The sequence below is a fragment of the Carlito syrichta genome, unplaced genomic scaffold (assembly GCF_000164805.1).
Source record: "Carlito syrichta isolate Samal-C Ts95f unplaced genomic scaffold, Tarsius_syrichta-2.0.1 Scaffold169247, whole genome shotgun sequence".
NCBI lineage: Eukaryota > Metazoa > Chordata > Mammalia > Primates > Tarsiidae > Carlito > Carlito syrichta.
Window position 1 is genome coordinate 1,226,974 of NW_007113343.1, and position 16,705 is coordinate 1,243,678.

Genomic DNA, 16,705 nt, shown 5'->3' on the forward strand with positions numbered 1-16,705 from the left:
CAAGTGACTTCTGCTTTCTGTTTATGCTCTCTGGTTAGCAAGTATTGCACGTGGGGAAAGTAGAGAGAGAGTAGGAGGTGTGTTTTGAGTCACGCCCAAGGGAGCACAGTGAACACTCACAGAGTCCCAAGAGCATCTGGTTTGCTCACCGCGCCAGGAAGGACGCAGAGCCTGCTATCCCAGAGTGTTGAACATGAATGCTGTGGACCAGGGCAGCCAGGCAAGGCCTCATAGAGAATCTGGGCCTGGCTGAGGTGTGGGAGCCGACCAGGTGGAAGACAGGCATGTGTGCTAGTCTCCCTTCAGCCTAGCACAGGGCCAGGCCCCTCAGAAGCTCTCAGGGAAAGCAGGGAGGGAGGGCAGGGCCCCATGCGTATTGCTAGTCCCAGCCCACCCACCCACCCAGGATCGGGGTGTCAGGAGACCTTGCCTGCCACAGGCTGTTCCTTATTGCTGGTAGCAGGTCTTTCTGCTCATCTGCGTCTGCTGTTCTTTCCCCTTCTCTCCCAGTTTCTCTCCTCATTGCTGCCTAGGCAGCCCCTCAGCTGTCTCTGGCCTCCAGCCCCTTCCTCCAGCCTGCCTCTGCCATCTCATCTTCCCAAAGACCTGTCTCCCCCTGCTGCTGCATCTCCTACCCCCCACAGCCCACTGAGAGGCCAGGCCCCCACTTCGGTCTGAAAGGGACACACTCCACAATCTACCATGAACATCCCCACCATACCTCCTCACAATTCTGAACTCCTGACACCGTTGAACTTGCTGTCATTCCCCAACTGTACTGGCTCTTTCCAGACTCACGTCCCTATGTGATGTGTCGTCTGCCTGGAATGTCTACTCCCTAGTCTTCTAGCAAAATTCATCTCGTTCCTAAAATTGGAGCTTTCCTGACATATTCTTCTTGTGGCCTCTCTGGACTCCTCTAGGCTCCTGGGCTCTGTGAACACCCCTAGGCTCCTGGACACTCTGTTCATATTCCACATGTGCTTGCCTGTTGTGGAATCTATCTTCCTTGCTAGATGAGCCCTGACTCTGTTTCCAGCACATCAGGTGATCCCCAGCTCTTATTAAGGCATCAATAACTGTTGTTGCGTGAATGAGTAAGATACTAAGGAAGGAGATAAACACCGTCTTCTGTTTTTAGTTTTATAAAACCACCCCATCATCCAGCCGTGTCCATGATAAGTGCTTCTGTCTGGAGAGTATGCAGCTGCCTCGAGGGTCCATGCTCTGCAGGTTTGCTGACCTCCCCTTGCCAGGCCCCTGGAGCTCGGTCTGCTGTGCCTTCTGGTTTATAGAACGGCCCCCCTCCTGACAGCTAGGTCAGCCCCAGGTCCTCTGCCCTTGTCTTTTTGCTCTAGCTTTGGATTCTGGAAATATAGCTAGTGCTTTGGAAAATAAGCTCGACTTTGTTTTTGTTCCTTTGAAACCTAAATGACTTTCCTAAGAAATGCCTGAGGTTAGAGTGGTACAGAGAAGAATGGACCATGGCCAAAACCCAGGCAGAGCTATTTTTGTGATGTGAATGAGCACCCTTCGCATTTTTCCTGTCCATCAGCCCAAGCACTTGTTCCAAAGAGCTCACACCCTGGCTCACAAAACTCTGACTCCTTCTGCATGATGAGGGGAGGAGGCCCACATGGCTCTCTCTGACTTTCTGTGTATCTGACTGGAGTAGACAGTGCATTGCCAGCAGATGCCAGAAACAGAGGAAAGTATTGAGAAGTGGCTGATTGTCATCCATATAGGGAAAAGACCTGCCCTCTGGAAATGAATGAAGAAAGGCTTTAAAGTTGGATACCTAAGGACAGGTGGGATGGTCATGAAACCGAAAGAGCAGGACTGTGCTTGGGTTGTTTTTTTTTTCTTTTCCTTTTTTTTTCTGCCTGTGTACTAATGTAATATGGCTGGGTTGTACTCATATTAGTCAACTGATTTGCACCTCAAGAATGATAGATTTTCACACTAAATCGAATGTGCCTTTCTGTTTCTCTCTCTCTTTTCCTCTCTCTTTCTCTCTCTCTCTCTCTCTCTCTCTCTCTCTCTCTCTCTCTCTCTTTCTTTCTACTAGTCACTATTTCCAGAACCATCTGCTTCATAAGAAAGATCGATCAGGGACTGTTGATACAGCTGGGATATAGCATTGTACAACCTGTGGTTCTTTGGCAGGGGGTTGGGGGAGTAGAAGATAAATTGCTACAAGGTCACTTTGCCAGGTTAAAAGACATGATTGACATCTTCCATAAATGGGTTTTTGTGTTTAATATTGAACAAGAGGTATTGTGGTTAATATTTTAGTGTATTAAAGGAATTTTATTTTTACCTGTCAGCACCCATCCCCCACCCTGCCCTCACTGTCTACAAAGCTCACCTCCACCTCTACCTACTTTTGCAGGTGCGACATTTGTTGGGTACTTCATGGTGTTCTCCTCAGCCCCCTCCACACCACTGCTCCACACGGCTCCTGAACCATGGGAGAAAACGAGGACAAGAAGCAGACCCAGGCGGGACAGATCTTTGAGAACTTTGTCCAGGCCTCCACGTGCAAAGGTACCCTCCAGGCTTTCAATATCCTCACACGACTCTTGGACCTCGACCCTCTGGACCACAAAAATTTTTATTCCAAGCTCAAGTCCAAGGTGACCACCTGGAAAGCCAAAGCCCTGTGGCACAAACTGGACAAGCGTGGCTCCCACAAAGAATATAAGCGTGGGAAGTCGTGCATGAACACCAAGGTAAGGGGGCACGTCTGTGTTGGCATGTCTCACCTTTGCAGGGCATCTGGGTTGGCATTTGGGAGGTTAGGATACCCTTGCTATTTTGCCATTCTAAGGTTCTTAGTAGATGTGGGTGTGAGTGTCGTATTGTTTTGCTCAGGTGAAGGTTTCCTTTGTCTATACACATCAGCTCTTCCTGGTTGGATGTTTCCGTCTTATTGTAGTGGCCTCAGCAACTCTCCAAGGGTGAAAAACCAAAGGCAAGTTTGAAGGAGTGAAGCAAATGCTTGACATTATCCCTAGTTCTAGTACTGCGACCACTACTACTGCTAGTTGCTACTGTTTATTGAGCAGCTTCTATGTGCTAGGCACTTTATGTCCATGATCTCATGGAACACCCATGATAGTCTTTTGGACCATTTTAGAGACACGGGAACTGAGAAGTCAATTGTCTTGCCCAAGGTCACACAACTAGAGGGCAACCTTGATCTGTCTGATTCCAGGCCTTAAACCTTAAATCCCATGGAGAGGTGTAATTAAAGAAAGTAATCCTTTGGGTGTGAAGCTTTTAGAAAGATCCCCTGATTTTGAATTCATTGACTACGAAGTAAGTCTTTGGTCCTGACTGGCTTTTCTTCCCTCTCTTTCTCTTCCTCTGACACCCCTGCACTCTCCACCTGCCCACTCCCTTGCCCAGAATGCATTTCTCTACTCAGGACCACACTCATCCTTAACCCTGCACAGACTGATTCCCACCACCTCCCATACCCCCGCCATCATTTGGTCATTGACAGCATCAATGAACCTAGGCTCACCAGCGCATCACATCTCAGATATCTTTGAATGCCCACTACCAAGTGGGCAACTAGAAGTCAGGACTTCCTGGCTGGCTTCCTGGGTGGCCCTTAGGGGCTGTCAGCCCTGGGCACTGGTCCAGGCTGTGTGTTTAGGTTAAAATCTGATGAGCTGTATTTAGACCTCGCAGGAGGTAGTTCAGCTAGGGCCTTTGGAATTCCATTTGGTGCCAATCCCAGGACAAGAGGATTGAACTCTCCATGGCAATCGGGACTGTTGTGTGTTTGTTTTGGTGATGAGAAACTGTTGAGTCCACCGTGGGATATGGCTGCTTTCCACTGCCCAGGGAGAGACAGCTGCCAAACTCCTCCAAGCCTGGGGCACACTGACACTATGGGGCATAGGAAGAGCATTCCATCAGGCTGAAAGAGACCAATCACCTCAGCCCAGAGCAGACTAGCCGTCCAGGCAGCACTTGCTCATGACCTACCAAGCTCCAGCCTCACAGAAGAGGGGAGAGAAAGGGGTGAGACCAGTGTCCCGGGTGCCACTCCTGCCTAGTGCCTCCTTTTCTCACTGTTGTAACTTCATGGTTCATAGCTCACTGGACAGCTCTTTAGGGTTAGAGAAGGGAAGGCTTGCAGCTTTCAGAGCATCACCCTTTTCAGTAATTGTATATGGTGGCTTTCTTTTTAAAAAGTTTCCATTAAAGTCATGTGTCTTGGTTGTTCTCTCACAGAGGGTTTTCAGGGCTCTGGTTTTAATTGGGAAGTACCAGTACCCCATACACCCAACACTTTATGGTTGATGAGAGACCCTCTTGGTGATGCAAAGGCAGATCGTCAGAGGGAATCAGCCAGCAGAGGGCTGCAGTGGAGGGCTGACCATCGTGAAGATGCTCTTCTCCAAAACATCCCCAGCTGGTTGCCTAGCCTGTCTGGCCAGCCTCTATTTTACAAGCTTTGATGGCTTGAAACAGAACAGTCCTCACATCTTGTGATTGGCAGGCCACCAGTGGCACCAGAGGTACAAAGAAAAAGATGTCGTTAACTAGGGTGCTAAGAGTGCTTCTTGCCCAGGATTGTTCTTGCCTTTCTTGTGAGAAGGAACAAAGACATTTCCCATGTGTGATAACCCGTCTCATAAGAATCACCTGGATGCTGAGGTGTGAAAGATACACTCATGGGTACATTGTAAGTATGAACTGTGACTGTGCTAGGTGACTTAAGCTGTACTTTTCAGAAACCCAGCTCAAACTAACCAAACAAAACAAGGAAGTCATTAACTCATATAAACAGGAAGGTCCAGACACACTCAGAGTTTTTCCTGTCCATTCTCCTTCTGTCTATAGTTTGGGTGTTTACTCTCTGTTGGCTCCATTCTGCCTTCTTGCAAACAGATTTTTCTGCATGCCGCTTGCCTCTTGTTCATATCTTTCCATGACCCAAAAGGATAGAATCTTTCTCTTCCAGTTCAATATTGAAAAAAATCTCAGGGAAGGATTCTGATTGGCCCACCTCTGGATTCATTATGGCTGAAGTCAGGGGAACTGGCTACTGCGATTGGCCCGTAATGTGATCTAACACCAAATGATGTGAGAGGAGAACAGGTTTCCAAGGACTTGGGAGCATGAGACAGATAAACAATAGAAGTCCTTTACAGGGACTATTTATTTGTACTCCTGTTATGAGAGAGGTGCTCTTCATATTGGATTTAGTATGGTTGGTTATTGACTAGCTCTGTGGGCCAGTGCTTATGTTCCTTGTCGTGAGTCTAGCAAAACACAGAACAAGGATCCTGCCTTCCTTCCAACACAAGCAGACACTGTCTTGGTCACACGTTGTGTTTAGGTATCCTTTGGTGTAATGGTTTACACTGAGTGTTAGCCAAATGAGAAATGTTAGACATTAGCATACTTAGGGCTGATCATTAATGACAACACAGGTGTGTCAGGTACCAGGCAAAAAGCCAAGCTCCTGGTTGGCTACAGGTAGAGTGGGAATAAATGAAATACAGCCAGAACTCCTATGTTTGCACTGATGTGGACACATCTCAACACCCTCTGGGCATCAGCATTTCACAAGCGTATATCAGCCCCTTACCATGTGCTAAGCACCTTGCTGCTGCATTTGTGTCATCAGTGAGTGAGTGTGTGTGTGTGCCTATATGTGCATGGTGGTGAGAGGTTGGGGACCAGGATCTATTTGGAGAAGAAGGGCTCTGGAGGAGGTGACAGGGGTTGAGGGGGAGACGGGGGAAGCGAAGCAAGGAGAATAACATGGAAGTTCTCTGGAGCACAGGCTCAGGGGCACTGGCGTTGCATAATCTAACTTGGAATCATTGTTTGTTATTGATTATTATTTATGAGGACTTTGCCAGGCACTTAATAATTCTTTCCCTGGGTGTGACTCTGCTTGGATAAGAATGAAGGTGAACCAAGGCTCAGGCCCAATTAACTCTTTCTTGACATTGGCTTTGCATTGAAGTAATACCTGCCTCAAATGTCATATCCCACTGAGTTGTGTTGCTGAGCAAAGAAATGCAGAAGACCCTGCCATTCATAACTTGGAATGGGAATTGCCATAATCATAAAATCATGGACTCTGGTTATTGATTTATACAAATCTTTAACACTAGAAGGGATTTACGCGAATGTTATGTACAATCTCTGCATTTGGCAGGCAACAAACAGGGCCCAGGATACTGGAGCTGCCTAGCTGAAGTCAGTGAATGGCATTGCTGGGATTTGGGCCCTACTTATTGGTTTTCTCTTATATTCTTTTGTTCATTTATTCATTAGCACGTGTTTCCAGTGTTCTATGCCTTACTAGGCATTAGATAGGGAGGACGGTTTAAACAATGAAAACAAAGTGGTTCTCACTTGAGCTTTCTGCAGAGGAGACAGAAATGTAGTCATTTCTGTATTTATTTACTTATTTAATCATTCGTGAGGTGACTCATTATTGAGTAGCTACTGTGTGCCAGGAACATGCCTACTTAATAGCCACTTAATAGCTCTGTGGCCTTGGGCAAGTTACTTAATATCTCTGATCCTCCACAGTATTCTCTGTAAAATGAGGATAATAGCATTATCATCTTCACAGAGTTACTATGAGGGCTAAATAAAGTACTCTTGGGAAAGTGTTTAGAATGCTGCTCCACATTCTGCTAAGTGATCAGTAAACATTAACCCTTTATTATCACTAAATCTTAAGTGCTATGAGCAAGGTGCAGGAGCTTAGAACAACAAATGACTGTGGCGGGGATAGTCTGGGAATGCTTCCTGAAAGAGGAGGTTTGATGGGATGCTTGACAGATGAGTAGGAGTTTGCCATGTACAGCTGAGAAAACAGCTTGAGGGAACACAGACAGAAAGATATATTCTGGGAAGAGCATGCTGCTTGTGTGATAAGAAAGGAGGGGTGTGAGGGGAGTAGGGAAAGGGAGAGAGCCAAAGAGAGCAGAATGATTGGAGGGTGGAAAGGCCTCCTGGGTCAGGCTTGAACAGAAGGCCCCACACTCAAACAGAGGACCTGGGGGAACCACTGACAATGAACTCCCGACTTCCAGTCCAGTCCAGGGTTCTTATTACCACCCTCCGTGGACTTGCACAGTAACCGCAGACAGCCATGACAGACCAGGAGGCATTTGTACATCATTGCCATAAAAGCATGCTTGCAAGGAGTGACTCATAGACTCTTGTTACTGACTAGCAGGAATCGCACCAGCTGAAGTCATGAAAGCCCTGCATTATCTTTTTAGAAGGATACATCTGTATTTTGTGAGCCTCTAGTGGTTCACCCCACGCCTTTCCCTCCCGAGTGTGACCCCTACCCGTCTTTGCCTCTGCAGGGCCTCTTCTGTATGTAGCCCAGGCCCCCGTCACACTCAAGGGCCGAGCTGTTATGTGGTTCCTGAGCTTTCTCAGCAAGGCACAATGGGTAGGCAGAGAGGTAGGGTGAGAGGGTGTCAGGGTGTCGGGGTGATGCTGGGAACAGAAGACTGCTACCCCTTGGCCTGGATAAACCTATCAGACATTCCTGACTTCTGAAGTCACCCACCATGGCTGTGCCGGCTGAGGCACGTCAAGGGTCACTCTGCCTGATACAGTTGCAGGCATGACTGATAAAGCAGAGAATGAGCCGGGCTCAGTGGCTCAGCCTGTAATCCTGCGCCTTTGGGAGGCTGAGGTGAGTGTATTGCCTGAGCCTGCGGGTTCGAGACCTGCCTGGGCAACTTGATGAGACCTCATCTCTACAATAATCAAAAATTAGCCAGGAGTGGTAGTGCACGCCTGTAGTTCCAGCTACTTGGAAGGCTGAGGCGGAAGGATTGCCAGAGCCCAGCAGGTCGAGGCTGCGGTGGCCGCACTCTAGTCTGGGCGACAGAGTGAGACTCCAACTCAAAAAAAAAAAACAAAACAGAGGATGGTCTCTGGGGTGTGACAATCTGTGCTAGTTGAGCAAAAACTTGGATGAGCTCTGGGTTTGTCCATGTAGCTGATGACGGACTGCCAGCATTGCTTCATCAAACATGTTTCTGAGCCTGAATTGCTACCGGGTTGTGCTCATGACTGCATTTGTCGTCCCAGTTCCTCGTGGAGTGTGCAGCGTGTGTGTTGGACGTTATACTCCAGGTTGAGTAAATCCAGGTCCCAGCAATATCATACTGAGAAGAAACAACTCTCTTTTGTCCTTACTGGCTTTTCTTCCCTCTCTTTCTCTTCCTCCTGACACCCCTGCACTCTCTGCCTGTCCATTCCCTTGCCCAGAATGCATTTCTCTACTCAGGGCCACACTCTTATTAACCCTGCACAGACAGACTGCAGATCCTCATAATCCTGGCTTACTGTGTTCATTTGATAAGTATATTTATAAATAAAGATTTTGGGGATCTATTTCAGGAAAAAAATTAATTTTTTTTAAAAGAATGCATGCTCACGATAAAAAATAATTCAAGTAGGATAAGGAAATAGTGTGAAAGAAGCTTCTTTTTCCCATTCCTCCAGTTCCCTTTCCTAGAGACAGTTATTGCACCCTTTCTTGTGTGACCTTCCTAGAATCTCTATGTGGGGGTGTGTGTGTGTGTGTGTGTGTGTGTGTGTGTGTGTGTGTGTGTTTGTATGTATGAATGTGTGTATGTGAATGTGTATACATGTGTAAATGTATATGTGCATGTGTGTATATTTATGCATAGGTATATGTGTGTACGTGTATATGTGCATATACATGTGTATGTGTGTGCACGTGTGTGCATGCATGTATACATGCATGTGCGCACATGTGTATATGAGTGTGTATACATGTGTATATGTGTGAGTGTGTGTATGTGTGTATCATGTGTGTGTATGTGTATGTGTGTGTGTATATATGTATGTGTGTTTATTGTATGTGTATCATATATGTGTAAATGCTATGGATGTATGAGCCCCCATCCTCAGTGTCTTAATGGGAACAACTACACACATTTGTTCTGCACTTTACTTTTTTCACTCAAAAATATGCCTGAGATTGATTCCCCTCAGTATGTATGGACCCAACTTTTTTACTTCTGGCTTCCTTTGGTTTCCCGTTTGTGGCTGTATCACAGTGTCTCTGAGCACTCTGAGTGGTTCCAGTCTGCTGCCCTTCTCAGCAGCGCTGAGGTATGTTTCCTGAACACTCACCTTTCTATACATGTAAAAGCACATCTGTAGGCTTGATGGGGAGAGCTCTGAGTCAAAGCCTATGCACGCTGCATTGAGAAGTTACAGACACCATCACATTCTCCTCCTGGGAGTGAAAACTCCCACCAATAGTGCTGGGGACTGCCAAGAAGAAAGGGAGGTACCATGTTGGGATGGTGCCAACTTAGGGTTTCCTTGGTCTTGCTGAGTAGGCATTGGTGGATACCCTCTGAGTCTACAGCCTGGTTTAGGTGGCCTTGAATGGGGCCATTGAGTGCTAAGTAGGCCAGCAACGATATAGTAGGGATTACTGCCACCCCTACAATGACAGCAATTTTATTACTATTATTATGATTGATTGATTGATTGATTTGAGATGGGGACTCACTATGTTGTCCCAGCTGGATTCAAACTCCTGGGCTCAAGTGATCCTCCCACCTTAATCTTGCAAGTAGCTGAGATTATAGGCATGTGCTACCATGCCCCCAATTTTCTGACTTATTATCATCTAGCATTTGCATAGTGTTTTATAGTTTGTTTCATTAAGAAGCTAAGTGTATCAAATTGAATATCTTACACTCTTCTTCAAAATTTCATCAAGTAGCGGGAGGAGATCTGTGCTGTTAGTGCTGGACAGGGGCCTAGCCTGGCCACCTTGTTTTCTTTATGATTCCATTCAAGCAAACATGACCTTCTCCTGAGAACCCTCCCTGACATCCTCTCCACTGCCCCCTTCTCTTAGTCCATCCTCAGTCTGGGTTTGGTGCTCTGGTGGGCTCTAGACTCTCTGGTCCTATTGCTGTCTCACTGATCAGTGCCCCACCTTGACGGCTTTGTCTCTTTCCCACTCAACTATGAGCTCCCTGAGGACAGGAACCATGTCTGGCTCACCCCTGGGTCTTGAGCACCCAGTGCAGGGCTTGGTACAGGGAAGATGCTTGGGGTTGAGTGAATGAACTCTGGGGCTGTGCTGGGTGAGCCCTGGTATTTCCAGGGCTTTAGAGCGGTTTTGCAGAAGCCAGTAGCAGCCAATCCCTTCATTCCCTTATGTAAGCGGCTGTCCAAATTTGCATCTGATCATCCCTTCCATGTGGAGCGGGGATGATGGCCACAACCCTGTCTGGGACTCGACTAGCGTCTGGCTGCCTTGGCGCTTTCACAGGGGACGGGAAAACAGCCGACAGGCCTGTAGGGCTGAAAGGCTGGGCCGCGTTTTTCTTGGAGAAAAAAGAAAACCCTCTTGGAGTTCCTGGCCCACCCAGGGTTGCATAAGGCCCCAGGGAAACTCTGGCCAGGATTATCCAAATACATGTGTACCTCTGGGCAGGGCAAAAGGAAATCATGAAGCAGTTTAACGCTCTGTTTTCCAGACTGGGAAGTGCACCTGGCTTCTCTCTTTCCTACTTATGAGAGAATTTTGCTCTGCTTTGCTTTTTTTTCACAATAAAAAATATCTTGGAGACAAGTATATTCCATAGCCAGGGACTTTTCTCACTTGATATGAATATATCTATCTCCTACTCAACCAAGTGGGGCATCAGGTTGAGTTCAGCCTCCTGCCATGTAGCAGGTCCTGGGCAGTTCACTGGGCCTGACTCTTAGGTTGTTTCCCTCTGCTGAATTAGTAAGGACTGCATTTAGCTGCAAGTAACTGGAAATGGAGTAAAACAAATAGAGGCTGATTTTTGTTATGAGAATCAGGGGACAGGTATATTCAGTAGGAGGAGGTTCTGATTCTCCATGCCGTTGCTGCCTATAGAAATATAATGTAAGCCACATATGCAATGTTAAAACTTCTAGTAGCCACATTTAAAAAATACAAAGAGGTGATGAAATTCATTTTAATAATATATTTTGTTTAACCGAATATATCCATAATATTATCATTTCAGCATGTAGTAAATATAAAAATGATTCCTTTGATGTTTTGCTTTTCTTTTATTAAATCTCTGAAATCCTGTGTGTTTTACAGCTCATCTTAATCCAGACTAGACACATATCAAGTGGTTAATAGCCACTGTGGCTAGTGGCTGTTGAACTGGACAGTGTAGCTTTTCCTCCTGCTTGTCACCTTGTAGTCACAAAGATGGCTGCCACAGCTCCAGTCATCACCTTTGCTTTTGAGTCAGGGAGAAGGTAGAAGGAGCTCTCCAGCTATATACATCTCTTTACCATGTAGGGAAAATAGTTCCCAGAAACTGCATTAAAATGTAAGCTCCGTGGAGGCAGGAGTTTCCGCCTATACATTCTTTACTGATTCTCCAGCACCTGAGATAATGTGTGACACAAAATAGGTATTCTCTGCATGTCGAGGTCTTCAAAAGCAGTTGCTTAGAAGGGTTTGGAGTGTAAGTGTTCATTGGCAACAAGCACCTATGTAAGGGATGGGGAAAGAAGAAGCAGGATCGAACTGAAGAAGAAGTGAGACGGTGTCCAAGAGAACCCAACGTCTCCAGGCCAAGCGATTCGGTCTCATTCTACTTGGCCCTCCAGCAAAAGAGGTTTGCAAGAGATGAGGGAGGGAGATCCACATGGTTCTCATGGATTGTCAGCTATAAGCTCCCAGTTCTCTATAGAACACATATCAACAGATATACCAATAAAAATATTGAAATATATAACACATAGCTATAGGGGAGTGAGTTGTAAATATAATCGCATGCACATGTATTTTTATGTATTATATATAAAATTACTTTTAAAAAGTTAATTTACCTCAAGCTTCTATGCAGCCCTTGGAAAGATAAACCAGTGTATTTTGATTTCAGAGCCTGCTCAGAGCCTTCGGCTGTATGCGACATTTCACAGCCACCTGGAATGTTCTCCACCTCCTACTATTTGTCACAATCTGAAGAGATAGAAAGACAGGATAGCAAGCTCTCACCACAGGCTTGTCCATGGGAATTTTGAAGTGGAAAGATTTTCTTATCAGAACCCTTTCTCCAGGGAACAGCTAACTCAAAGGAACATATGGGGAAATGTCTTTTGAATCCAAATCTGTAAGATTTAAGTCCGGGGGAAGTTTCAGTTGCCTTTTCCACAAAGGAGCTAAGATGTTGACTGTGAGGCTGCTTGGTGTTCTTCTCTGGTTTTAAGAACATGATTGTTTACATTTACTTTTTTCCCCTGCATTCCCAATGTGTCTGCCCTTTTTTTTGAATCAGGGTCTTACTGTCACCCAGGCTGAATCGCAGCAGCAGTGGTGGCTCACCACAGCCTCAACCTCCTGGGCTCAGGCGATCCTTCTGCCTCCGCCTTTTGAGTAGCTGGGACTGTAGACACACGCCGCGATGCCTGGCTAATTATTTATTGGTTTATTTTTGTAGAAATGAGATCTCACTATGTTGCCCAGGCTGGTCTCAAACTCCTGGGTTAAAATAGTCCTCCCGCCTCGGCCTCCTAAAGTGCTAGGATTGCAGGCGTGAGCCACTGTACCACAACCGTAAGTTGTAGTAAAATACATATGACATAAAATTTTCATCTCAACCATTTTTAAGTGTACGATTCAGTGACATTCATTACATTCACAATGATGTCCAACCATCACCAGTTCTAGTTCCTGAATGCTTCCATCACTCCAGATAGAAACTTTATAACCATTAAGCAAAAACTTCTTATTTCCCTCTTCCCCCAGCCCCTGGTAACCTTTAATCTTTCTGCCCCCATAAATTTTCCATTCTGGGTATTGCATATAAGTAGAATCATATAATATTTGTCTTTTTTGTGTTTGGCTTATTTCACCTAGCATAATAAAATATATACCAAATGGTTCATCCATCTGGTAGAATGTGTCAGAACTTCATTCCTTTCTTTTCTTTTGCAATTTTAATAATATATTTTATTTAACCCAATATATATCCAAATTATTATCACTTCAACATATACTCATTATAAAATTACTTTGAAATATTTTACATTTTTTGTACAAAGTCTTCAAAATCTGGTGTATAGTTTACTCTTATAGAACATCTCAATTCAGATGCTAAATTTTAGTCAGAAATACTTAATCTATATTTAGATTTCATAAAATTTACAGTTGGAAAGTAGATTTACATCTCTAAATTATTCTAATCATATTCAAAACGTTTTCAATAACTGAATTGAGTATGAATTTTAAAAATTAAGATGAAGTGTACATCACATAGACTTTACCATTTTAACCATTTTTAAGTGCATAGTTCAATGGCATTTAGTACATTCACATTCTTGTGCAATCATCACTGCCATTCATCTCCAGAACATTTTTTTATCGTGCAAAAATGAAACTCTATACTCATTAAAAACTCCCTACTTCTCCCCAGCCCCCAACCCCTGGAAACCACCATCTTATTTTCTGTCTCTAGGGTTTTACTATTCTAGGTACCTTGTATAAGTAGGTCCATAAAGTATTTATTTATGTATGTATTTAATTTTGAGTCGGGCTCATGCTGTCACCCAGGCTGGAGTGCAGCGGCACGATCACGGCTCACCACCACCTTGAACTCCTGGGTTCAGGTGATCCTTCTGCCTAAGTTTTCTGAGTAGCTGGGACTACAGGCCCACGCCACCACCCCGGATCTTTTTTTTTTTTTTTTTTTTTTTTTAATAGAGGCAAGGTCTCACTATGTTGCCCAATTTGGTCTCAAACTCCTAGGCCTAAGCAATCCTCTCGCCTCAGTCTACCAAAGTGCTGGGATTATAGGCGTGCGCCACTGTGCCTGTCCCATAAAGTATTGATGACTGGTTCATTCATTTAGCATGATGTCCTCAAGGTTCATCTATGTCATAGCATGTGTCAGAATTTTCTTCTTCTAGGGCTGAATGATTTTATGTTATAGGTATATACTACACTTATCCATTCATCCATCGATGGACACTTGGGTTTTTTTCTGCCTTCTGGTTATTATGAATAATGCCGCAATGAACACCAAAGTGCAATGATCAGTCTGAGTCCTTGTTTTCAATTATTTTGGGTACACATCGAGGAGTGGAGAATTGCTCAGTCATATGGTAATTCTGTTTTTGACTTTCTGAGGAACTACCAAACTGTTTCCATTTACTCTTATTTTTTAAATTCCTATCTCTGAGTTAAAATTTTCACAATTATTAATGCTTTCAAAAAATTTTTGCTACATGCATTGGGAATATAGTAGTAGAGAAAACAGACAAAAATCTCTGTCCTCTTGAAGACTGTGTTCTTGACAGTGAGAAACAATAAACAAATGTGTGTGGTCTGAGTGTGTGTGTGTTGGGTCGTGGTAAGTCCTAGCCAGAAGATACAGCAGAGTAGGGATGGGGGTTGGGTTGTTGTTTGATATAAGGATGTCCTGAGAAGCTGTCTAGGAGACGGTGTCATTGGAGTGAAGACCTGAAGGAACAGGATCATGAGCATGTGATTCTTAAAAAAGGAAGATAACTCTAGGGAAAGGGAACTACAGCAGGTGCAGAGGTGCTGACAAGCAAGCGTGCCCAGCATGTTCTCAAAACTGCAAGGAGATCCATGTGACAAGAAGGAGCCAAGCTGGGCTGGTAAGAGATGGGCCAGAGGGCGTGGGGAGTCAGGTCTTGAAACCACCGGAGGGGCTTGGGCTTTCACTCTACATGACGTGCAAAGCCACCGAGGCTTTGATTGGAGAGTGACACAATCAGACTCTCTCATGAAAGGAATTGTAAAATCCTTGGGTTGAAAAACATACTGGTAGACCAAGGTGTTACCTATCTGTGAGTGACAGCTGTTTTGGGCCTGAAGAATGTATTGCATCCCGTTTGTGTTGGGTTCCAGAGGAGCCATTTGCTCTTTCACCATATACCAGCAGGATTGGGACAGGCTGAGACCAGCCTCACTGCCAAGGCTAGGGCAGACCTGTCTACTCCAATTTAAAGTCTTCTCGCAGAAGAAAAAAAAAAAAATCCTGAATATCCACAGCACTGAACATTATCTATGACCTACCAATTGTGTGATCATGATTCTTGAAATCTCTGCTTCTTCATCTATGAAATAGGAATAATTAATAATGATAGCTATTGTCGCATACGGCTGGAGGGAAAGCCACATACTCATCCCTTCTTCTTCCTTCTTGAAACTATCCTACTGCCTTTTGTGACACAATAGCTGTTTATTTTTTCAACGTATAACTTACCATTTTAACCATTCCGTTCAGTGGCATTAAGCACATACGCATTTTTGTGCAGCTGTCACCACCAATCATCTCTAGAACTTTTTTCATCTTGTAAAACTGAAACTCTGTACCCATTAAACCACAGTTTCTTATTCCTCCCTCCCCTCCAGCCCTTGGCAAACACGACTCCGCTTTCTGTGCAGAATTCTCTATGAATTTGACTGCTCTAAATACCTCATGTGAGTGAAATCACACAATGCTTGTGCCTTTGTGATTGCCTTATTTCACTCAGCACAGTGTCTTCAAGGTTCCTTGATGTAACATGTCCAATTTTCTCCTTTTTAAAGGCTGAATATTCTATTGTATATGATAGCACGTTTATTCATTCCTCTATCAGTGGACACGGGTCATTTACAACTTTTGGTTATTATAAATAATATTGCTGTGAATATGGACATACACATGTCTCTTCAAGACCCTGCTTTCAATTTTTCTGGGTATATAGGAACCCCCGGAAGTGGGATTGCTGAACCAGGTGGTAATTCTATTTTTAACTACTTGAGGAACCATCATACTGTTTTCCACAGTGACTGCGCCATGTTGTATTCCCACCAACAGTGCCCAAGGGTTTGAATTTCTTCACTTCTGCACCAACACTCATTTTTTCAATAGTAATCATCCAAGTGAGTGTGAGATGGCATCCCATTGTGATTTTGAGTTGCATTTCCCCTAATGACTGGTGATATTGAACATCTTTCTTTTTTTTAATATTAAAGATGTGGGGTACAATTTAGGGGTAGGTATACAAATGTTCATTATGCAGGTACCCTTGTTGATGAGGTGTGCCTCCCCTCCCTTGGTAGGTTCCCACTACTACCAATCCTTTTCTTATCATATTACAATAATTGTTCAAGATCCGCTTATGAGTGAGAACATGTGATTCTCAGTTCTTTGTTTCTGTATAGACTCTGAGTCCATCCAAGTTGCTGTGAAGTTCATAATTTTGTCCTTTATGACTGTATAATATCGTGTATATGTACCACATTTTTTAAATCCAGTCCTCTTTTGATGGGCAGCACGGTTGGTTCCATGTTTTTGCTATTGTGAACAATGCTACAATAAACATGCATGTACAGGTATCTTTTTCATAGAGTAATCTGAGTTCCTCTGGGTATATTCCCAGTAGGGGGATTGCAGGGTCATATGGAAGGTCGATTTTTAGATCTTTTAGGAATCGCCGAACTGTTTTCCACAGAGGTTGTACTAGTTTACACTCCCACCAACAGTGTAGAAGTGTTCCCTTTTCCCTGCATCTTCTCCAGCATCTGTTGTTTTTGAGTTATTTTATTTTATTTTATTTTTGAGAGTCTTACTCTGTCGCCCAGACTGGAGTGCAGTGGCCGCTCCCGGCCACAGCAGCCTCGACCTGCTGG

General features: G+C 44.6%; 1 protein-coding gene across 13 annotated transcripts in view; it reads left to right on the plus strand.

Moving 5' to 3' along the window:
- MICAL2 (microtubule associated monooxygenase, calponin and LIM domain containing 2) overlaps positions 1–16,705 on the plus strand; it is a 152,527-nt gene that overhangs the window by 42,743 nt on the left and 93,079 nt on the right. For all 13 annotated transcript variants that reach the window (XR_002481526.1, XR_002481527.1, XM_021709223.1 and 10 more), the window contains exon 2: positions 2,393–2,732. Coding sequence is in view for 11 of the 13 variants with exons in the window: in XM_021709223.1 (XP_021564898.1) it covers positions 2,469–2,732 (264 nt within the window). In the remaining 2 variants the exon portion in view is untranslated. The remainder of the gene's footprint in view (positions 1–2,392; positions 2,733–16,705) is intronic.